A 24,292-nucleotide genomic window follows, 5' to 3' on the forward strand; every position below is an offset into this window, starting at 1 on the left:
ACAATCCTCTCAGTAGGTGTTAACTTTCTAGGGTCGTTTTAGGACTGTCCCCACCTCTCCTTTGCCATTGCAGTTGGCAATCAAGAGGTAGGGACATTTTTCTCCTTCTCTTCTGCTTTACGCGGCCTTCCGTTCCATGTTTATTCATCATCACTTCTTACAACTTCGTTATTTTCCCTACAGAATTCCTCGCAAAGTCTCAGTCCTAAGCTCCTTCCCAACACCTCTTGTCTTTGCTGGCACTGTCCCCTCTAACCTCACTAAACATTATGTCACCTCTCCGTGTTCTAAACTCTCACCGGAATCTCCTCCCAAGTCCGGCTCGTTGGCTTGACACTGAAGTGAGCAATCTTTGTCCACAGATGTCAGGGCATCTGTGTGCTCACGTGTGCCTACGTCTCCAACTTGTCTGTAGCGGTGCCTAGTGATCTGCAGTGATTTTTCCCTCACTGACTAATTGATTCTCAATGTAGAAATGTACTTATCTAGACCTCAGTGAAAATGATTTCTACATGGAGAGAGAAAAGCTTTTTTTTTTGACATCATGATTTTAGTCGGGGAGGCTGGACATTTTTTTCAGAAATTCAAACTTTTGTGTCTCATATGTTCTCCTTTGCAAGTATAGTGTCACTGCTAGTGTGGTTTAGCTGCAGTATTGGTTACTCAGACTTCTGTCACACGCCTTAGGATAACGAAACCCCCGTAAATAACTCTGTTTCCATGTACTTCAAATAAAAGTGCGCTCTGAGGCTGGTGGTCGGGGTCAGCACACAGAATTGTGCAGCATTTCGATGGCATGATTTACAGGACAGTTTACGGGAACTGTGCCCTCTAAACTTCTTGCAACAGCCCTTGTGGTGCAGTGGTTAAGCACTCGGGGGCTAACCGAAAGGTCAGCAGTTTGAATCCATCAGCTGCTCCATGGAAGAAAAGACCTGGCCATCTGTTTCCGTAAAGATTACAGCCTGGGAAGCCCTGTGGGACAGTTCTGCTCTGTCCCATAGGGCGGCTATGAGCCAGAATTGACTCGAAGGCACATGACAAGAGCAACAACCAAGTTCCTGCAGTTCACAACCCGCTCAACAGTACACAGCAGCCCTCTTTGGTACAGAAGGATGACTCCACAAAAGAGACCGAGAAGGTGGAATCCATGGAGGTCGGAAGAAAACTGCTAAGGATTGTATCATAGAAATTAAAGACGAAAGTCCTTTGGGAGGTCTAGTGTGGTCACATGGAGCCCTGGTGGTGAAGTGGCTAAGAGCTCAGCCGCTAACCGAAAGGTCGGCAGCTTGAATTCAATAGCTGCTCCTTGGAAACCATACGGGGCAATTCTACTCTGTCCTATAGGGTCCCTATGAGTCAGAATCCACTGGACAGCAACAAGTTATTATTTTTTTTTTCTAGTGTGTGGATCCAGTGCCGAATCAAATGAGGACCACTCTCACTGAGACATGAATGTGCCTCAGTAGCCCGTCTAAAAATAATTCCTGTCTTGGCCCCACATCTTTCTCCAGCTACCACCACATTTCTCTTTACAACAAAAAGGACTCAAAGGGGTTGTTATATTCATTGTCTCTACTCTACTCACCTCCCATTTGTTCGACAACTCACTCAAATCAGGTTTTCATCCAGCCACTCCAGTTAGACAAATCTTATCCGGGTTATTAATGACCGACATCTTGCTAAGGCTAAATCTCCGCTTTTGACTTGCTCTGATACCTTCCTCAGAAGCAACCAACACGGTCAGTTATGCTCTCCTTGAGGCACTTTCCTCTTTAGGCTGGCTTTCTACTACCTCATGCTCACTGGAAGCTCCTTCTCTGTGTTCTTTGCTGGTTCCTCCTTTTCCACCAGACCCATAAATGCTGGAGAACACCACAGCTCTGTCCCGGGCTCTCTCTGCTCTTCTGCCAGCACTCTTTGCCTAGGTGATTGTATTGACTCCTGTTAGTGAAAATGTATGCACTATCTCCCTTTCTCTCACACACCGCGTATACCTACACACTGACACCCACACAAATTAAGGAGAGTATTTTTCAATACTTATTCTAGACCCAGCATTATTCAAGTTTACTTTTAGAAATGTAAAATGCCTATTTGCAAAATACACCAAATCCAACTAATAGCAGGTTTATGGCAGTCAGAACTGTAAATTTTGAAAAAAAAATCAGAACAGGGAAAAATGCTAATCACAAAACAGAAAAATTTTCTACAGCTGCTCAGGATAATAACATGGAATGATGACCAGCTGATGGGATAATTATAAACGAGCATTTAAAATACCTGAAAATTATATATGAATTTACAGAACAAATAAGAAAGTAATTTAGAAAAATAAAACTTCATTTTCATTTCCAAATTAGTTTCTTCTATTCTTAATAGCTTTTCTAACTATGCTCATAAGAGCAAGCTTTAATCTCTACGTCTCACAGAAGGTAAAATGCCCAAAAAGATTTTATGCAAAAACTGAACCCCGCTTAGGCAGGGCAATTATTATGAATCCTCAAACACATTTGCTTCAAAATGGATATACACCACGTAAAATGGACCCTAAAGATGTGCTAAAATAATTCAGCTTCGGAAAATAAATTGAGACTCTAAGGATGTTGATCCTTGCATGATAACCTGAACTCTGCAGCTGTGTTAAAAAAGAGGAAATGGAATCTCTTGCATTTTCTTGACAACCAAAAAAGAAGATGCCTGCCCATCTTTCTGGGTTTAACCATCACTTCTCTAATACGGGGAAAAACGAGAACTAGTGAGAATCTGTGTTTGTGTAGCATGCTGACCGAAGTAACTGGTAGACTTCCTCATCTTTGTGACTTTTCACATAATGGAGCAGCTTATCTGATGCTGATTCTTTCCCTCTTCTCATGTTTTAAAACATAACAACTGAAATAAGTTTTCATAAAACTGCTGCATTTTCTATAACAAAACGTTTCCAGAAAGAAAATCCAATAACACTTTTCAGTAACTGGTAATTCTCAGAACGCTGTTCTCAGGGCTCCACCGACCCAAATCCGCCTTCCTGCTCTGGGTCCAGCGATTGCCTACCCTGTGACCAGAGGAAACGGTGACGTAGGCACTCAGAAAGTACCTATGCATACTATTGTTGTTAGCTGCTGTCCAGTTGGTCCTGGATTCATGCTGATCCTATGCACAATGGGATTGGACCATTGGGATCCATACGGTTTTCATTGGCTGATTTTCAGAAGTAGGTCACCTGGCCTTTCGTCCTTGACATAGTCTGGAAGCTTTGATGAAACCCATTTAGCATCACAGCAACTCACAAGCCTCTGGTAACAGATAAATGGCAGTTGTGCTTGAGGTGCATTGGTTGGGAATTGAATCCGAGTCTCACACATTAAAAAAAACAAAAAACAAACCCGTTGTCAAGTCAATTTTGACTCATAGCAACCCTATAAGACAGAGTAGAACTGCCCACAGGGTTTCCAAGGGGAAGGTGGTGGATTTGAACTGCTAACTTTTTGGTTAGCAGCCACAGCACTTAACCACTGCACTACCAGGCCTCTAGGTCTCATGCATGGAAGGTGAGAATTCTGTCCCTGAACAACCACTGTCCTCCATCTGTGTCTAGGAGCTGTCTTCCCAAAGTGTGTTCCAGGGACCAGTATCATTAGCATCATCTGGGAGCTTATTAGAAATGCAGAATCTCAGATCCCACCCCAGACCTACTGAATTATAAACCGCACTGAACAAAATCCCTGGGTAACATGTATGAGTGCTCTTTTGAGATGCACTGTTCAAAGGTCTATTCATTTCCTAATAGCCCTCTTTTTCCCATGCTAAGAAACTAAATCTTTTATCTGTTTATCCAAAGGCCCATTTATAAACATTTAATCTTTCCTACTGATTCCTTCTAGTCTGTGTCTTCCTAATAATTTTAAGCCATAAGACAGCAACCCGTGTGTTAACTTAAGGTTTCCCTATGATAGGGAAGGACTCCACTGAATCTATGCAGAGATCATGAGGACAGATCCTGGTTGAGTTGACTATTATCCACAGACAGCAAAACAGATCCTTGGAGAATTTAGCCAGTACTAAATAGGAAGAGTGGTAACAGTGGAATAGTTCATCCGTTCCATGACATACACTAAAATACAGCAGACTGAAATGGCTTTTATTACCACTGCTAATTCTCACAATATTTTTCAAGTACGTAGCCTGTTTCAAATTAATTGTTCAACGTCAAATAACAAATTTGTTATTTATTCACTTTAGTACTTCTACGTTGATACAAACTACAAGTTTATGCTTATTTTAGATAAAACTTACAGCTCAAGTGGGTAATTAAGACATGCTAAACAAACAAACAAAACCTATGATCTTCAAGGCTCTAAAGTTTTAAATTCCGAGTAAGATCGGTGCAGTAACTCTCACAAAATGCCGCTGACTGACTTGTTTCTTGAGTCACTGAGACCATCCCCAGTGAAAGCCAAGACCTTAGTAGCTGAGTGTGAAGGCAGGTGGGAAGGGGGTTGCGGGGCCAAATCCCTCCCCCGTGACAACAACTACTCTTCCTTTCCCACATTTTGAAACATCTGATGATGTAGGAAGCACATTTGACCATTACAGGGTGTCTTATGGAAGCGTAGCTATTTCATTATCTCCATTTAACCATACTGCATTCTTCTCTGTTGATCCTTCCCTTTTTAAAAATTTTTAAAATATATGTAGTTACAGATGGATTGACAAAATGAATGCATGAAGAAAGGCTTCTATAGAAGAGTCTGCGTGATTAACAATGACCAGAATATTTTTGGAGCTCCCGACTGGAGCACACCCTTCCCTCAGTATGCCGAGGAATCACTCTCCACTTTACATACTCTTCTGTTTGTTAAACTTATTAATTGCCTGTGATATTCTGTCTACGTCAGTGGTCATTACTCATTAACTTTTCTGCCCAAACCAGTGTGTTAACTTAAGGTTTCCCTATGACAGGGAAGGACTCCACTGAATCCAGGCAGAGATCGTGAGGACAGATACTGGTTGAGTTGAATATTATCCACAACCATTCCTTTAATAGAGTCAGCAGTAAGCGGGGAAGGGGGGATCGAGAAAAATCTGTGAGTGAAGAAGGTCTGGAAAACAGAGGAAGCAGACATTAGAAATGCTTTGAATCTTACAACTTCTCAGGCTTTTCTGGTCCTTTGACCTCTGCCCCCATGCTCTGACCTCAAGGGCATAAAATAGTTGATGGCATTTCTGAGAAAAAGGCGAAGACAGAAGGATCTTATTTTACCTTCTTCCATTAATACAAAATCCTGTGTTTTTTTCAAACTAATTTCCTTATAGGAAGAACAGAGGCTCTTGGCAACTGAATACAAGGCAGTACATTTTAATATTGTCGGTGAGATGGAAGCATGTTAGTGACAGCCCTGGGTTGGGGGACTGTCCAGATCAGCCAGCGGCAATACGGAAACGGTCTAAACCATCCGGGATGGAGCTCAGGCATTCTGAAGGGAGGACACTAAGGGCAAACTTCCAAAATGGCGGTTGTCAGTTCCCATCCAGTCAACCCAACTCATGGTGAACCCATGCATGCAGAGAAGAACTGTGCTTCATAGGGTCTTCATGGCTGTGATCTTTTGGAAGCAGATCACCAGGCCTTGCTGCTAAAGCACCTCTAGGTGGATTCAAACTACCAACCCTTTGGCTAGTAGTCAAGCAGCTAGTAGTCAAGTGCTTAGCCATCTGTGCCACCCAGGGACTTCTTCTAGAATAGAAAAACCGAAAAACCAAACCCATTGCCATTGAGTTGATTTTGACTCATAGCGACCCTACAGGACAGAGTAGAACTGCCCCATAGGGTTTCCAAGGAGCAGCTGGTGGTTTGAATTGCTGACCTTTTGGTTAGCAGCCAAGCTCTTAACCACTGTGCCACCGGGGCTCCTTTAAAATAGAGAGGGTATAAAATCCAGCAGAATGGGCAACGATAAACTAAAACTACTTGACCATCTTAATGGGGTGGCCCTGTGTGTTGGGATGGATATCAGAGGGAGAAGCAGTTTGGAATGCTGTGATAGTCACTAAGGTAATTTAAAACCAAGACAATCTCATCACTGAATTTATATCCACTTGCTATTTTATCAGCATGATTAAAGAAAGACCCACACATGGTTCCAAATATTAAGAACAGAATTAACAACCAGGGGTAGCTAGTGTGATAAAGCAAGCTCTCAGCCAAGAAGGCAAAGTGGGCATCACTTTGTAAGCCTTAAATTGCTCTTCTCAATGGCATGTTTTGACTTGAGACTCTGGTAGGCTCCTGAATGTTTTTCAGACTTTATCATGTGTGTCAAATGGCAGAGCAGAAGTTAAAGATTTCACTGAAGTTTTAGTAACGTAGCCTTGAGATTAAAGCAGGCCCCACAAGGCCTGAAGAGACCAACAAATTGGACCAGTTTTTCAAGTCACAGGATTTCAGTTTCTTTTACTTCCCTGTTAGGCTGAGATAGACTGACAGACATACAACTCATAGATAGAAGAAACGGATAACGTAGGGGTTAAGAGTAAGAGGTCTTGTGTCAGGCTGATTGCATGTGAATTCCAGCTCTGTCTCTTACTTGCTGTGTAAGCTTGGGAAAGGTACTTAAACTCTCCTGCCTTAGTTTCTTCATCTGCAAACTGGAGGTTACAGACTCTACTTCATAGGGTTGTTGTGGAGGTTGAATGAGGGAATGCATGCACGGTATTTTCAAACAGTATCAGGTAAACAGTAAGTGCTCAATACATGTAAATTCTTATTATATAGTAGCACTACATTACATTTCTCCATCCATGCTCTTTGGGGCAAATAAGCCTTCTTCTTATGGTATAGAGCCTCTCCAGAGAGCCCCAAATTGATCCAACCCTGAGTCGTTCCATCCTTCCCAAGAATGAACCCAGCATCTCCAGTAACATAAGGGCAAGGGGCTCCCTGTGTAGCTTCAGGTTCTCCAAGCTTTGCTAGCCCTCTTCCTTTAGAGGGAAAATCTAAGGAATTATCTCTTGATCACCACCCCAGGTTTTCTTACATTTATACTTTTAATAAAATACTTACCTATTTCCTCTTAATTATCCAATCATTTATATTTTTTTCAAAACAGTGTAGATTTAGCTTTGCCAATTTTCCTTCAGTGATTCATTCCTCCAGGACCTAAACTTTGGCCCTCTGTGGAGTCATCTCTCTTTCAAGTACTGCTCTCACCTTTTAATGTATCCTTAGAATTGAAATGTTATAATTTATGAGTAGATGTCATAAATTATTAGGAAAAATAACCAGATAACCCTGAAAAAGTTACAGAATTAGGTCTGTAATAGCTTTAACGAATGCTATTTTATCTTTAGGAAATCCAGAGATGCAAGTCTATTTCTCAGAAAATGAGATACTCGTCTATGTTTGAGCACTTCTAGAGAAATCCTTCTCAACATCCCCACTGGTGGCAGGTTTACAGATCCTGGGGTGGCACAAACGGTTTGTGCATGACTACTAACTTAAAGGTTGGTGGTTCGAACCCACCCAACAGCACTGTGGCAGAAAGGCCTGGACATCTGCATCCTTAAAGACTGCACCCAAGAAAACACTATGGATTAGTTCTACTCTGTTACACACAGTGTCACCAAGAGTTGGAATCAACGTACCACCATGTGCTGGAATTAATTTGAAGGTAATGGGTTTGTTTGTTTGTTTGCTTGGGTTTGGTAGGTTTACAGACTTTTGCTTTATTCAAGAACCACTGATCATATAAGATTTTCTTCTAGAACTTTAAAAGTCACTTGGTTAAGTTGCTCCAAAAATGCCTACCAAATGTTTATAGCTGCTATTGAGTGATATTACAGTAGCTTACATCACATCATACTGTTCTGAAGAAAACATAGTTTTGGATTTCATGCTGTGGGAAAGATGATGAGCTTTCCACTGAAATGCCTTCTGTCCACCGGCACACAGCCAGGCTACATTTCCCAGACTCTCTTGTATGTAGATGAGCTATGAGATTGAGTTCTAGAAGAATGGGAACAGAAGTGAGATTGGCCGTTACTGGGATGAAGGCTTGAAAAGAGCAGGTATGCTTCCTCCATGCTCTTTTCTTTTCTGTTAGAGGCAGAGGCGTTCACCAGGGCCAGAGTAACGTGGGTGGCTCCATGTTGAAGATGGCGGAGTTACTCTTTGCCTGATTTTCCAAATAGAGATGCCCCACACCAAGAATCTTTCCCTTGGCTGATACATTAGTGAGGAATAAGCTTATATTATATTTACACCAGCACGTTTGGATGTATTTATTATAGCAGTTTAGCATACCTCAACAAACATGTACACCATATTTTAAAATTACTGGTCTTACTAAAATCACATGCGAGTGGAGACACCTTAACTTTGTTATAGTATTTTTGCTTTGTCAAAGGTGCTTTCACATGCATTATTACTTACGAGTCTTACAACAACACTTGAGGAATAGTGACAATGTAAAAATATATGTAAATATATTTTAAATAGTAGTATAATAAGATAACTTAAAAAACCCTAACTGAAAATAACAGAAATCAGTATGTTCTTCAAACTTGTGATGTCATTCAATAGAAAAATCCACAGAATCATTAAAAAACAAACAAAATAAACAAAGCTTCAATTTCAAACACGAGGAGATAATAACTTGGAAGGTTAATTTTTGTGTTTCAAATTACTGATAAGAAAATGTTAATGATAACATTATAATCGTCCTTACCTGCTATAGATGACATATTGATAATGATACCACCTTCACCTCCATTTTGCTTACTCATGTAATCCAAGCCAAGATAGGTTCCACTGATAACAGAAACCTAATTCAGAAGCATAAATGGAAAAAAGTAGCATAGCCATCATCCTTTATCATCTATTCAAACTTCAAAGTCTTTACTGCTATTCCGAACATCTAGAACATCTAGGGAGATTTCAGTAAATACTATCAATAAATAGTTTATGAAATGGTTTTTTTTTTTAAATGCCAGTCATTTACTTTTGATTTTCTTTGTATGCCAAATGGTTGTGAAGTGTATCATATTCATACAAAGCTTCACTTATTTTGCCCAGTATGAACTTTTATGACAAAAGTTGTATTTCAACAATGTTTTGTCACTTTAACTCAATTCTCATCATCTTCCAGGGTCCTATACATTCTCCTTCTTTTCTAAATAGTGGACACAGAATTAATTTACCTTCTCTTCCCATTTGGTTCTCACGTCCAGCTATTTCCCCTTCGTCCGCTCTTGGATCATGGAATATATAATACTGAATACCCTTGATTTCCTAAACTCTTTTAATTTGTCCCTTTTTTCTTTCTAATAAGAACTCTATTTTGCTTTTGTATCTACCTCTCCTCCACGTAGTACAGACGAAGATGCTCTCCCCAGCTTTAGCGTGCCTGCCTGATGCCATCGAGTCAATTTCGACTCACAACAACCCTATAGGACAGAGTAAAACTGCCCCACAGGGTTTCCAAGGAGCAGCTGGTAGATTTGAACTGCTGACCTTTTGGTCAGCAGCCAAACTCTTAACCACCGAGCCCCACAGCTTGAGTGTAGACACTGTTTAATCGAATCTAGTCATGGAAATTCCATTCTTCTTGCCAGTGACTGGCTCAGGAATGGGCACATGACTCAGTTCTGGTCAGGGAGACTGGGGGAGAAGCTGAGGGTGCAGGGTGGGGTTGGGGTGGTTTCCACTGAAAAAATTTTTCTTGCTCTTGGTAAAACTGGGAAGGGATGGCTGCATTACCATTTTACATGGCTGGAACTAAACAGTCATACTGCTGGCATTCCAAAGACAAAGCCAACATAAAGGATGGCAGGTGGGAGGGATGAAAAGAGACTGTGCCCTGATGATACCGCTGATATTCTTGAACTCTGTTATGTGAGATTGCATGTTTGTTTAATCCCCTCTGAGTGTCGATTTTGTGACTTGAAATAGGATCTTCAGTAATGTCTGTCTTTCACTTAATTTTATCCATCACTGCTTACACGTATCCTTTGACAGTTTAATCTGCTTTGCTACTCACCTCCATGTGCAGGCACTTTTTCATTTTTATTCCAGTATTTTGGAATTCACCACTACCAAAAACAATTCGTGAGATGAACTTGATGTCTGAAACCTTAGGCACGCCTCCCTTTTCCAGCTCAGACTTTTGAAAGTGAAAATTCCTTTTTTGACATCTTTATTCTGATTTTTTTCCCATGATTTAGAATAATATTGGGAAAATGATACAATAGGTAGTGAGTCTGAAATTGAGGGCATATGTTGGCATTTATCTTCTTTTATTGTTTAAAAAAAAAGCACTTTTGGAGTTTTGTCAAGTATTCAGAGATGCCCCTCCTACCTAATAGTAGTTCTAGAACCAAAAAGTAAATTGAAGATTTTATTCACTTCAGCCATGTGCCAGTTTGATATTAAGTAGGCTTAGAGGGAACAAGTAAAATCTCCACATGAATCTCTTTAAAAAAGGAAAACAAAACATTAATTGTTTATATAAGAGAAAAAAATGTAGATGGCTAAAATTACTGAAGTTAGATTCTGTTAGTTTCTGCCCAAGTCTCTAGCATGTCTGAACAGAATTTCTATTTACGTGTATTGGCGCTACGCTTTTATTCTCAGGTATTTACAGCTTTGCTGACACCCTGCTTTTGTGTTTTCAACATCTATTAGGTGCAGCCAGGTAGTAAATTAGGGACAGTTTAAGCTGTATTTTTCATTTAAAAAAAGCAGGATTTATTGCCAGGTCTTTAGTGGAGTAGAGTAAGGGATTATTTTTTCCATCAAATATCCGGTTAAGAAATAAACGAAAAGGTCCTTAGAATGAATCTACATGACAACGTATAATGCCTTGGCTGTGTGTTTATGATATTTTTTGTATCATCTCTTTTACTCTAACAATCTTTTCCTTATTCCAGATCATATATTAAAGGAATTGTTAGAAAAATCATAGACTAAAATGTTTCTTAAGATTTGAACATTTTTTTGTCCTTTAGCAATGTTTATGTATCTTATATATTGGGTCATTGTAATATGAAACAACAGTGTTTCTGTCCATTTCTTCAACTCTTCATTAGAGGTAGAGACAGGAAGAATTTAACACAATCTAACTGACTTCAGTAATTTCAGCCATCTACATGTTTTCCTCTCAAATAGAAATGAGATAGTGGAAATGAAGAAAGTGTAGGTTTTGATACTTCGGAAAGTAAATGCAATTTATTGAGTGAGTACTATGTAGAAGCACTGTGCTGGCTGCTTCATATAAATTACAGTTCATCTTTCACAAACTGGGACATCTAAGATCATAGAAATTAAATAACAGTTTATAAATTGCAGATTCAGGATTCAATTCTAGTTTTGACTAATTCCCAGTGCGTACCCTTTCCAGTGCAAATCTTCCGTCAACTAGTGTATTTCTGAAAAATAATAACCAGCAGTAGCCATCTACTTTGTTTAACTTTAATATACCGGTTCAGAAAGGATTGAATACATGTTTAGTTATATGTCCAAATTAGAGTACAAGTCCCACCTGAGTGTGAATGAATTATTTTGGTTTATTAAAGCCTGAACAAGTTAAAGTAAAAGAAGTACGTTACAGGATTGCCTTATCAACTCAAAGTGAATTCTACCTCTGCCCAATGGCCAGAAAGACCTTCGATAATTCTGCAAAAACCCATTCATCCCTGAACATTCTTTGTGAGTTTTTAGCAGCTAGAAATAATGCCGCTGCTGTTGGCTTCAGACTAACGAGGAAACACAGGATGGCCTAACGGAAATAAAAGGCTGGGAAGAGGTTTTGTGTATCTCTTGTGTGGCAAGAGTGGTGTGATCAGGTGAGTGAAGAATAAGGAAGAGGTATGTTTGGTAAAGTGTAAAAGTGGAAGGACAGATGCTACTGTTTGGCAACACTGATGTATTAGGAAATTATCCAAACATTGTACTAAAACACAGGCAGAAATACCCATGTATGCAAAATATCACGTAGTTCCAGTTGATTGCTCCAATAAATATTAATTGAACATCCACCCTGGAAGAACACAAATAACAGTTTTGTGTCTACATCTGCACATGAACAAAAATAATTCTAATGAAACTTTTTAAACGGTAAGCACCATGAAAATGGTATACCTATGTTGTAAGATTTCAGAAGACAGAGACACTTGGTTAGGGCTTACTCTCTGTCTGAAATGGGCAGTAACATGGAAAAATATTCAAAACAACACACATGCAATTGTACAAGACCCAAGGAGGCAAATTACACCCAGAGCAGAGTCTAAAAATGAATGATTTTATAAACCAAATATTTGCATTACAGTTACATAGATAATCAAGTTAGAAGGACAATGATTGGTCACACTCTAATCTACACTTGCAGTAAGTGTAAGAAGGAAGAGAAGTAAGAACTTATTTCTGGGTAACAAAGGTCATGTGTTATTCTCTCTGTAAAATTAAAAAAAAAAATCATTAGTCCCTGGAGTTAAGCTAAGGAGTGGCCGATGTCATTTATAGTTCAAAGAAAAATAAAGGCAGGCTAAACTTTAATGAGGAAAGAGCCAAGAGACTTAGTTGTAGCAGGAGGCATCACAGTAAAATTCCCCTGGTCTTCCATAATTTACTATCTGCAGTTAATGTAGGTACTTTCCACATTGGAGCAGGTATTTATTCACCTAAGTTATATTAAAGCAAATAAGCAAACGTGTCCTCTCACCTGGATGAAAAGAGAATTCAAATCCTACTACCTTTGCAATAATCTCACTCTTTTCCCTTTCATAGTTCTTTATATCAATTCTAATCATTCAATACTGTGTTTCTCAGAAAAAAGAGAGTCAGTTGTCCATTATGAATGCACTGACTATAGGAACTTTATATCCTATGACTCATCATCTATAAAATGTATAGATACTGCTGAAGGAATAATAAAAATAGTATTAGTAATGTTAAAGGGAGAAAGCTGCTGTGCAATTTGTGCCTGTTCATTAGGATAGCTTGAATCAAAAATTTTCTCATCAATTTATGTGATTTTAGAGAGTGGTATAACCCGTCAAAAACCTACTCTTAAAAATTCCTGAAATTCCCAATTAGTTGTATAGTCAACACTTACTGTTTTATCAGGCAAACAGAGGATAAAATTAAGTATGGTTCTTGGTAAGTCAGCAATAGTCACCAAAGATTACGTATAAAATGCACAGTTTTCTTACCAGCAGAAGAAAACTAAATGTATCCAATGGAATTTAGGAAAGGAATGAAAAAAGAACAAAAACAAAAAGAAAACTTAGTAAAAATATATGAGCTAAGGTAGATGAAATAAGTCCTAGTAGAAGGGTAAAAATAAATATAAATGGCTTAAATTCACAAATGAAAAGCGGATGTTCTCAGATGTGAGTTTAAAAAATGAGATCATGCACTATACTGTCAAGAAAAACACTTATATTTTCAAAATAATGGAATGGGAAAAATGTATCTAAATATGAACCAAAAGAAAATGATGGGGTAGTAATTTTCTATCTGCAAATATAGAATGGATCAAAAACTTCACAAGAAGAAAATGGAGGTACAACTTAAAAAAACAAAACAAAAACCAGAGATCAAGAAATTGTAGTGATCATCAGCATTTATGCTCCAAATATTATACGCTTATAAAATATAAGTCTAAACTGACAGAATTACTAAGATAGGTAAGCAAATTTACAATTGTCATTGGAGCTACAAATACACGCTGTACAGAAACTGATAGATAAAGGAGTAAAAAGTAAGCAAAGGTGTAATTGACACCCAAACCTGATAGGAACATAATAAGAAAAAAAAAAAAAAAAATTCACAAGCTAATGTCATTGATAAGCACATTCAAAACAAAACAAAACAAACCCACTGCCATCGAGTTGATTCTAACTCATAGCTACCCTACAGGACAGAGTAGGACTACCCCATAGGGTTTCCAAGGACAGGCTGGTGGATTTGAGCTGCCGACCTTTTGGTTAGCAGACAAGCTCTTAACCACTGGTACACCAGGGCTCTGGCATAAGCACATATACAATATATTAAATCAGATGTTAGCTAACCAAATTCAGTGGCATATTAAATATTAATATGCCACAATAAAGTAGTATTTAGCCAAGAAATGCAAGTAGAGTTTACAGTCAGAAAATAATTTCATTACATTACTAAAGGAGAAGAAAATCATAGAATTAGCTCAGGAAAAGCAGCTGTCATGTTCAACATCTAATTTGATAAAATATTTTGGAAAATTAGGAAAGAAGTGAGCTTCTTCAGCTTGATAAAGACCACCTATCAGAAGCTTGTGACAAACATAATTATTTAAAAAGCTGTGACATAATCCCTTTATATCTGGGCACAAGAACAAGTAGTTTACTATCATCAAAACTGTACGAGAGATTCTGTCCTATTCAATGTGATAGGAAAAAGAAATCAGAGGCATAAGGATTTGAAGCAAAGAGATAAAACTGTCATTATTTGCAGATGATATGATCACTTAGAAAAATCCAAGAATATCAATGGGACAAGATCATAGAACAAAAATGAAGTTTCAGTAAGTTATCTCAATACCAGATCAAGACAAAAACTCCAGTAATACATTAGAAAATGTGACAGAAAGAGTGAAAGAATTTTAACAGAAGAAAAGCTATGAAGTGTCTAGGAGTAATCCTCATAAGAAATACAGAAGACTTTCATAGAGAACAAATTATATTCTAATAAAGGAAATTTGAAGAAGGCCTATTACAATGGATGGCATTAATTTAACATGGTAATGATATCAGGTTTCTCCAAATTAATATATATATATATATTTCCAAACAAAATAATATATTTCCAATTGGAATCTCAGAAGAATTGTAAGGGAGACTTGACAGAATTTAAAGTTATCTTGAAATATAATGACCTAGGAACACTTAAGACAAATTTTAAGAAGAGCAGCAAATACGGTGTTTGTGCTGAAAGATAGCACACTTTGTTCTCAAGTAAGGGATTTTAGGCATCTGTCAAGTGCGAGAAGCAACTCTGTACCCTTCTCAAATGGAAACACATAGTTTAGCTCTTTTGTGTGGTAGTGTAATTCTCATTATCCCCAAGTTATTATTACAGTAAACCAATTCCTCATGGAGATTTCAATTCAAGCCAAATATTTACTAAGCATTATCTTCAAGATACTGTGTTGATTAGTGAGAGAACAACAAAGACAAATACAACCAGGTTCCTGTTTTTGAGTTTGTAATCTTCTATGGGAAACCCTGGTGGCATAGTGGTTAAGGGTTACAGCTGCTAACCAAAAGGTCAGCAGTTCAAATCTACCAGGTGCTCCTTGCAAACACTGTGGGGCAGTTCTACTCTGTCCTACAGGGTCGCTATGAGTCGGAATCGACTCGAGGGCAGTGGGTTTTTGGTAATCTTCTATGAGGATACCATGAAGCAAGAGGCCCCTCCCTGGATGTCTGTACACACACAGTGCCAAACCATACTTTACACAGGCTTGCTCTGCAAGACTAGAAAGAACAACATTTACCCTGGGGTCAGGGTAACTTCAGGTACAGCTCAGCTCTGACATTTCACTTTGCCAAAGGTTTGAGATTTTCTAAATCCCAATGTCTTCTGCCAAATGTGTTTACAAAATGTGATTTCCAACAAACTTGTGATACAACAGATAAAAGAGCGGACTTCATTCCTTGATTCTACCTTTTTATAATGCAAGTAAGAGCCAAACAATCATCAAACCTTATAGAAATCACACACACACACACACATTTGTAGCAATTAGATACACAGAGAGACTTTCAGTATAAAAATCTTAATAATTACAAAGTCCAGCTGTTACTTTGTTTTCTGTTATTCTCAGCATTTAGTTAATATTTATTTTTTTAAATAAAGACGTTAAGTCACGAGTTCACAAACCTTTTCTGTAAAAGTCCAGATAGTAAATACTTCAGGCATTGTGTGCTGTAGGGTCTCTGTTGCAACTATTGAATAAGGCTGCCATTAAAGCACGAAAGCAGGCATGGCATATGTAAATGAATGACTGTGGCTCTGTTCTAATAAAACTTTATAGACACTAAAATTTGAATTTCATATATTCACCTATTTCATATTATTCTCGATTTGTTTCAAACATTAAATATGTAAAGATCATTTTTAGCTTGAAAGTCATATAAAAATAAGAGGCAGGCCAAATCCCTGCCAATCCCTGAGTTAAGCAATGAAATATTTTTTTAAATATTTACATATAATATTTTAAGACAGATTCATTTTAATAATGAAAGTCTAGAATATCTGCCTATTTGTAAAAGGAAACGCTTTTTTCTTGCTTTCTGTAAATTCTTTTTTTTTCTATATTGAAGTCATTACAGGTTTTTATTTTGTTTCTAGGAACATAAGAAACTTTCGGTGGTGTTATAAATATCATTTTCTTAAGTATTTTTAGGTAGAAAGCATGGCTAAGAGAGCTTACCAAATTAATTTGTAGAGTTTTTTCCCAGTTTTTTTCATTATTCACTCCAGCGTTATTGACCAAAATGTCCAATCTTCCAAAGTGATCTACAACTTTTCTAAAAGTATCTAATTAAAAAAAAGAGAGACATCATGGATACCATCTTACTTTACATATGTATATATGAATCATATCCCATGTCATGAAATGATTTTTATTCTCTAACCTCAATTCTTTAGACTCAATACCTTGCTTCTCAACATGCGGTCTGCGGATCAGCAGCATCGGTCGGCATTACCTGGAAGCTTGTTAAAAACGCACAATCTCGGACCACCACAGACTTGCTGCACCACAATCTGAACTTTAACAATATCCTTAGATGATTTGTATGCACACAAAAGTCCTCTAAGCAGCCATTTAACGGACTAAATTTTAGAGAACCAAGCATGCTAAGTAAGAGCTCTTTGAAGTCAGTTGGGGCAGTTAGCATCTATCTCTCTGTCTCTAAGAGGATATTGGACCCCTGTGGTTTAGAATGGAAAACATCCTGTTCACTAAACCATATTATGTTCACAAAGTGCTATAGTAACACAAGCCTCCTTGTGTATTCAGATCCATTAGGCTCACTCAGGGATTTTTGATATTCTAGGACTAAATAAAAGTGAAAAGTCTACTTCTCATCCAGTTGATATTACTTGATTCGTGCCGGTTGAATGTTTACTATTTTATTTTTTTCTTTCTCACCATTATTAATAGTTTGAACAAAAATTATGTTCAACCAGATAAAGTTTGCATAGATTCTGAGGCATGAAAGGCACCCATTACGCCATCTAGCCACTTATCCGGTCCTTGCAAACCTTTCTTAACCAGTCCAACCTGTGCTTTACCACCTTAGCGTCATGAAATTCATTGTTTCTCCAAGCAGCTTTTAGTGGATAAGAGCTTGGCAGCTAACCAAAAGGTCAGCAGTTCGAATCCGCCAGTCGCTCCTTGGAAAGCCTATGGAGCAGTTCTACTCTGTCCTATAGGTTCGCTATGAGTCAGAATTGACTCAACGGCAATGGGTTTGGTTTAGTTTACTAATTTAAAACTGTTTCTCTGGGCCTTTTACCATTGGTTCTACTTCTGTTACTTGAGACTATGGATAACAATTGTGGTTCTTCTTCCACATGATGGAAAATGTGTTCCCAGATCTCCAGATCAATGTACGAATTCCTTTTAAAAAGCAGATCAACATAAACTTTATTTTAATTGAGTCAAAATCATAGAACTATTAACAACTACCATACATATTTAGGAGGGCATGAGTTAATCAGTTCCCAAATGGATAAATGACTATTCAGATTAATTGCCAAAGGCATCGTCATGACTTTAAAATATGCATCTTTACATGGATTGTACTGGAATGGAAACAATAATAACAATACTAAAAACTGCTTTACTTTTTCATGGAAAAAAATTTTTTTTTAATTGTGCTTTAGGTGAAGGTTTACAGAGCATATTAGTTTTTCATTAAACGATTAATACACATATTGTTTTGTGATGTTGGTTGCCAACCCTGCAACATATCAACACGCTCCCCTTCTTGACCTTGGGTTCCCCATTTCCATGGAATTTTTTTTTAACTGCTCCTCAAGATGACAAAAATGAGCCCTGGTAGTACAGTGGTTAAAGTACTCGGCTGATAACTGAAAGGTTGGTGGTTCGAACCCACCAGCCACTCCGTTGGAGATAGATATGGCAGTCTGCTTTGGTAATGATTTACAGTCTTGGAAACCCTATGGGATAATTCTACTCTGTCCTGTAAGGTCGCGATGAGTCGGAGTCAACTCGATGGCAGTGGATTTGGTTTTGGGGATGTCAAATTGGTTTAGATAAATGTACATCAGTAGAAAACATGTAGGGAATACTAAAATTACGTTTCTTGCATTTCATCTTAAATATGCTCTGCTCTTCAGAATTCCATGTCAACAGCCACTTCTTACTGAAAATTAGATTCTTAAATATGTTTGTCTAATTGCTTCTTCTTAAATATCCATTCCTCATTCTGGTCTCCACTGCATTCCTTATCCTTTGCCCTAACCAATGTATAATGCATCATTTTATTTCTCACATGCTGCTGAGTCTTGCAACATAGAGTCTAGCCCTGGCCCTTACATTATATGCTGTGATATTGTATATAATTTACCCTAACTCTCTGTGCTACAATTTGCTCATTTGTAAAAGGAGCTATTTCTAGATAATCCACAAGAACCTTTCACCTCTGTATTTTTATTTCAATGAAGTTGCCTCTGACCGCATACATAAACAGTTTAAAAAGTTGTAGGCAGAATTAAGTCTTGACATTGACAGAAACAATGTCATGTTTTCCTTAGAAGCAACTAAATGCTGATTGCCCAAACAACACGTGGATTTCTCATGGACCAGCCAGCCTGCCCCAGTCACTTATTATGTGTCTCCGATTCCTCCTCCTCAGTCACTATTTAGCCTTAAGGAATGTGTTTATAGCCAAGGCACTCATTTTAAATACTGGGAAGCAAAACAATGAAGGTTAAATGTCATGTGTAGAACTACATAAATTGAGACAGAAATAGCTTTCAGATTACCTACGCTGCTCTCTATTCCATTAGTATGAATGCTGGGATTTTACATGACTATTCCTGAACAAAGGTATCATGTGCAACCAACAAGTCCTTACCCTGTGGGAAAATAGCACAGTGTTTACAGATTTGTTCTACTCATGTTTGTAATCCATGTTATAGGTCTTTATCAGAATTTTCCAATTTTAATTGCATACTTCTCTCTAAGATAATTTGCCTTTAGTGCAGGAAAACACTGCCTTCTAACACACCAGTCCATTTTTACTCTTACACAATGTCTTAAAATTCTAAAAGAAATTCACACCTCCAAGTGCTTGTAATAACACTGGAGGACTAAAGGAAATTTTATTGACTCCCTGATTAAAAACATGCCTAACAATTTACTCAGTCTCTTGGAATAAAACTTTGTGACATATAAACATTTCTTTTTTCTTTTTTTTCCCCTGGGAAAAAATGTATTTTTTTCATGCAAATCTATTGGGCCTCTATATGAACAAATCTGTCCATTGTCTATCCCAATATCACCCCTGATAGCTCACAAGAAGACTGCGCTATTTTGAGTGAGAAGGCGGAAGCAGGAAAGGCTTGAGAAAGTTTGATAGAGACCTTCCTTCTGCACGCAGCAGTACAGCTAGTATTTGTTTTTTTTAAGTAGCATCTCACAGGGGAAAAACCAGAGAACATCTGGAGAAAAGCATCCAGCACGTCCATAGCCATTAGCCTTGAACTTGTATTCTAAAAGAAAAACACGCTTACATTTGATTGTCAGTATGGACTCTGTGTCTTCCAGGTTTCTGGAAGAAGTTGCCTGCTACAGTCCTTTTGCCTATTTTAACTTTCCAAGTTCAGTCTGCAATCTTAATCACTTAATAATTACTAGAGCAACACTGTCTTTGGATACACAAAGGAATTTTGATTACATTACGTGCTGCCAAATGGCTAAAATAAAAGGATTTCTCAAGCCGTCTTGGCTTCCTTTAGGTTTTATGGCTATTGGGGTGTCAGCAGGAAACATAACAGTCCAACTTATCGTTTGAAGTTTGAAGGTAGTTGCTCTCCAAGAGACAACCCAGCTGCCTGCACTCCCTGGCCCCGGCCGCCTTTGCGTTGTTGCTCATTCAGGGCACGTTCAGCGTTGATGGACTGATTCCCCGTCTTACCTCTTAGTTGTTTCTGGTCGGCCACATCACACTGAATGAACAGAGTCTTCTGAGGTTCAAACAGCTCCTCCAAAGCAGCTTTACACTTCACACCTGCTTCAAGATTCCAATCCACCAGCGCTACCTGGACACAAGTAGAGAGAGAGAAATCGAGGTCCTGTAAAGCTCGTCAGACAGACAGACGGACAAACAATAAATAAGCAAAACGTGCCACTCTCGGACCTGAAATTGTGCAATTATAGTTCAGGTTCTCTCCCAGGCGCTTTTGAGATCTGCTCAAGCTCCTGAACCTCAGCAGCTTTTAGAAGTGGCAGGTGGGCACCTCGGGCGCAGCCTTCCTACCTTTCGGGAGCCAGTCCCAGAGCGGGCAGTTTCTGCGGCCGTTCGCCGCGCTTACCTTGGCGCCCTTGTGCAGCAGCGCCTCCGCAAAGGCTCTGCCGATGCCTTGCGCCGCGCCGGTCACCAGCGCAACCTTGCCGTTCACGTGCATGGCGCGGCCGCTGCTCCGGAGGTGGGCGAGCTCCGCGTCTCGGCGCTGCCGCAGCCTTTCTGGCCCCCTGCGCGCGCCTGCAGCCGGGCCTGGCGCTCTCCTGCGAGTGGGCGGGGATGAAACTGTCAAGCCAGCGCCCGGGAACGCACAACCGTGTCACCTGCCCCTGAGCGCTCCGGAGCGCCACGCTCCGCAGCGCCACGCTCCGCAGCGCCACGCTCCGCAGCGCCACGCTCCGCAATCTTTGTTTTCCTGCCTCCCAACCGAAATGGGTCGGAGCCTCCGCCAGCCTCGGTTTGCGTGACTGGCGGTGAGCTGACAGAGGAAAAGCAGAAAGGAGGTCATTTCTAAAAAAAGATTTCCTTTGGTGCCCTAAAGACCACCGGATAAAAGGAGGGCAGGGGAGAGGCTTGGGAACTTGGATTCCTCCTCCTGCTTCCCAGTCCTTCTTCCCAAGAAACAAAAGCAAACAAAAGAGCAAAATGTTAGGGTTGCTGCTCTTTTGCCTCAGTCTAAGTTTCTGTGTGAATTTCCAGCTCAGAGCCACTGGGGGTGCGGGGGGAGCTGTGGGGGCGCAGAGGTAACCACCACCATTGTTCCTCACTTAGCTGTGTTTTTGACAAAGTCGTTGGGGCTATTGGAGATGAGAGGTAAGTCGTGCTCAGACTGGAAAACCCTGAATTGTATCATTTCAAGCCCTGACTTACAGAATTTTGCTGCCACTTACGTTTCAGATCAGTATCATTTGTGTGTTTTCTTGAGAATGTTCCCGAACAAGTGTCAGCATCCGCTTGCACAGGACGTTCAGAGTCCCTGCTAGCCTGCTGAATGAGTGGTTCAATGGAATGCTTATTGCTCGATTCACACCAGCTTTGGAGACTAGGAGGTGAGCAGGACAGAAGTCCCCACTCTCTGGGGACTTGAGTACTAGCGCTGTGCTGAGGTGCATTCAGCAGGCTTTTTCCTAGTGGCCTTTTCTCACGTCATCACCAGTAGACTTCACTTTTTTTTTTTCTGTAATTATTTTCAAATTCAAAGCACTTTTATCAAATATGTCACAGTAGTTCCTATCAACCTTGTCAGCCAGAGTTTTCATTGTAATCCTCTCCCTCCCCCCCTTTTTTCTATTTCTTTGTATTGTAAGTATAGGTATCAACACTGGCATTTCAATATTCTTCATATGTACAGTTCAGTGACATTAATTATGTTGATCATTGTTCATCACCCTTAACAGAAGCTCTGTGTGCCCTGAGCGTTAAACCCCCCTTTCTCCTCCCTCCCACCTGCCCCTGATAACCTGATAATCACTGGTCTCGATACATTTGCCTATTCTAGATGTTCCGCATAAGCGGGGTCGTACATTATTTGTCCTTTTGTGAGTGACTTAGCTCACTCAGCATGATGTTTTTCAAGGTTTACCCACGTTGTATGTTGTAGCCTGTGAAAGGACTTCCTTTTTCTTTATGGTAGAGTAATATTCCATTGTATGTATGTACCATATTTTGTTTAGCCGTTCATCTCTTGATAGACATTTAGGCCGTTTCCACCTTTTGACTATTGCGAATAGCTCTGTAACGAACACTGGTGTACAAGTCTCTGTTTGCGTTCCTGCTTGCAATTCTATGCGGATATACCCAGGAGTGAAATTGCTGGATCGTATATAATTCTGTGTTTAACTTTTTGAGGTTCTGCCAAACTGAGGCTTCATTTTTAATTCTGTAAACTTAATGCCTGGCTGGCATTTATTTTCATGAACAAAGAAACCTAGAAAGTTGGAGAGATGGGAGTCAGGCAAAAGGCTTCGACCGACAGCAGAATGAATCCTTTGTGTATCTTCTTTACTGAGTGCTTCAAAAGGAGGCAGTGGTTGAAGGTGACCGGTTGAGCAGGGAAGGGGTGTTTTGGGGTATGTATATGTACAATGGAGTCCCTGGGTGGTGCAAACAGTTATCATGCTTGGCTGCTAACCGAACGACTGGTGGTTCAAGTTTACCCAGAGGCACTTCAGAAAAAAGGCCTGGTGATCTACTTGTGAAAAGTCAGTCACTGAAAACCCCACGAAGTACAGCTTTACTCTGACACTCATGGGGTTGCTGTGCTGCGGAGCTGAGTCAGTGGCAACTGCTCGGTTTGGTGTGTGAAATCTCAATTGGCAATAAGTCACTGAAGCAAGAATGTCTTCAAAGTGAATTTTAAATTGGTCTTGAAGGATGAGTGGAGATGAAGACTGGGAGATAGCTATTATAGTCTATCAGGATAATTAAAATTGTAACATGAAGAGTAAGTAAACTGAGGCACCCTATTGAAAGATAACAGCAGAGAACAACAACAACAAAAAAAACTAAACAACAAAAAAAACACTTCTAGCAGCATGCGCAGAGCTTGGAAGCAGAACTGGCAAGAGAGAAAGGAGGAAGCTCAGGAGGAACTCGGGAGCACTCAGGAACGTGCTGGGAGGGCGAGGTGTTCTAGCACCTACGGGGGAAAATAGTTTCAAGAAGAAAGGAATGAGAGATATTACAAAGAACTCTGCTGAGCGTAAGGAAAAGAAGGATAGAGGCATCTCTGTGAATTTGTCAGTAGTGAGTGTAAGAAAATTTAGAAGGCACAGAAAGCAAATGGCTGAAATTTAAAGACAAAATGGCCAGCGAGGAGATGGATATCGTACAGATTCAAGTCCAAGTCCAGCCATACACGGAAGGAAATAGGTTGGGTGGTAGTTGGAAAGATTAGAAAACAAATAAGTTTTTCTTTTAAGAAAGGGGGGGGAAAATTGATGCAGATTAAAAGACCAAGAGTCAAAGAAAGAGAGAAAAACAGGAAATTGTATGGGATGGGAGGGGTGTTGTAAGACCATCAGCATCAGACAAAATAGGTTTGTATTTTGTCTCTGCTACTGACCAGCTGTGCAACCTTGGGGAAGTTGCTTCCTCTCTTTGTGCCTCAGATTCCTTATGTGTAAAATAACCTTTTCTATAACAACGTCCATGACCTGTCAGCTTGTCATGCTGTGATGCTTTACACGTGGCTATGATGCTGGCAGCTCTGCCACTGGTATTTCAAATACCAGTGGGGCCACCCATGGTGGACAGGTTTCAGTGGAGCTTCTAGACTAACAGACACTAGCAAAAAGGTCTGGTGATCTACTTCCACAAATAAGCCAGTGAAAACCCTGTGAATCACAGAATATCATTTGAGACTTTACCTTACTTTGGACACGTCATCAGGAAGGAGCAATCGCTGGAGAAGGACATCATGTTTGGTAAAGGGCCGGTGAAGCTTAGAAAGCCCTCAATGAGATGGATTGGCACAATGGCCACAACAACGGGCTCAAATAAACCAATGATTACAAAGCTGGCGCAGGACCAGACACTGTTCTATTCGGTTGTACGTGGGTTTGCCATGACTCACAGACAACTAGCAATAACATTAGAATGTGATAAGAATTAAACCAGGGAATGCATATAAAACACTGTTACAGTGCCCGGCACAGATTATTTCTAACTAATTGAAATATTATTTCTAACTAATTGCTTTTGGCTTATTAATAAATAATATATTTGAGATAGAGAAAAATAGCAGAAACTGTTTTTTTTT

At 39.5% G+C, this 24,292-nt stretch overlaps 1 protein-coding gene across 1 annotated transcript in view; it reads right to left on the reverse strand.

Annotated features, from left to right (window-relative positions):
* The window catches only part of HPGD (15-hydroxyprostaglandin dehydrogenase), a 36,432-nt gene extending 15,648 nt beyond the window's left edge, over positions 1-20,784 (reverse strand). Inside the window, exons 1-4 of the mRNA XM_023742936.1 lie at positions 20,603-20,784; positions 20,206-20,329; positions 16,467-16,573; positions 8,727-8,823 (exon numbers count right to left, since the gene is read on the reverse strand). Coding sequence (XP_023598704.1) covers positions 8,727-8,823; positions 16,467-16,573; positions 20,206-20,329; positions 20,603-20,695 — 421 coding nt within the window. The 5' untranslated portion in view covers positions 20,696-20,784. The remainder of the gene's footprint in view (positions 1-8,726; positions 8,824-16,466; positions 16,574-20,205; positions 20,330-20,602) is intronic.
* Between the last annotated feature and the right edge of the window lie 3,508 nt (positions 20,785-24,292).

The sequence above is a fragment of the Trichechus manatus genome, unplaced genomic scaffold (assembly GCF_000243295.1).
Source record: "Trichechus manatus latirostris isolate Lorelei unplaced genomic scaffold, TriManLat1.0 scaffold00225, whole genome shotgun sequence".
Classification (NCBI taxonomy): Eukaryota; Metazoa; Chordata; class Mammalia; order Sirenia; family Trichechidae; genus Trichechus; species Trichechus manatus.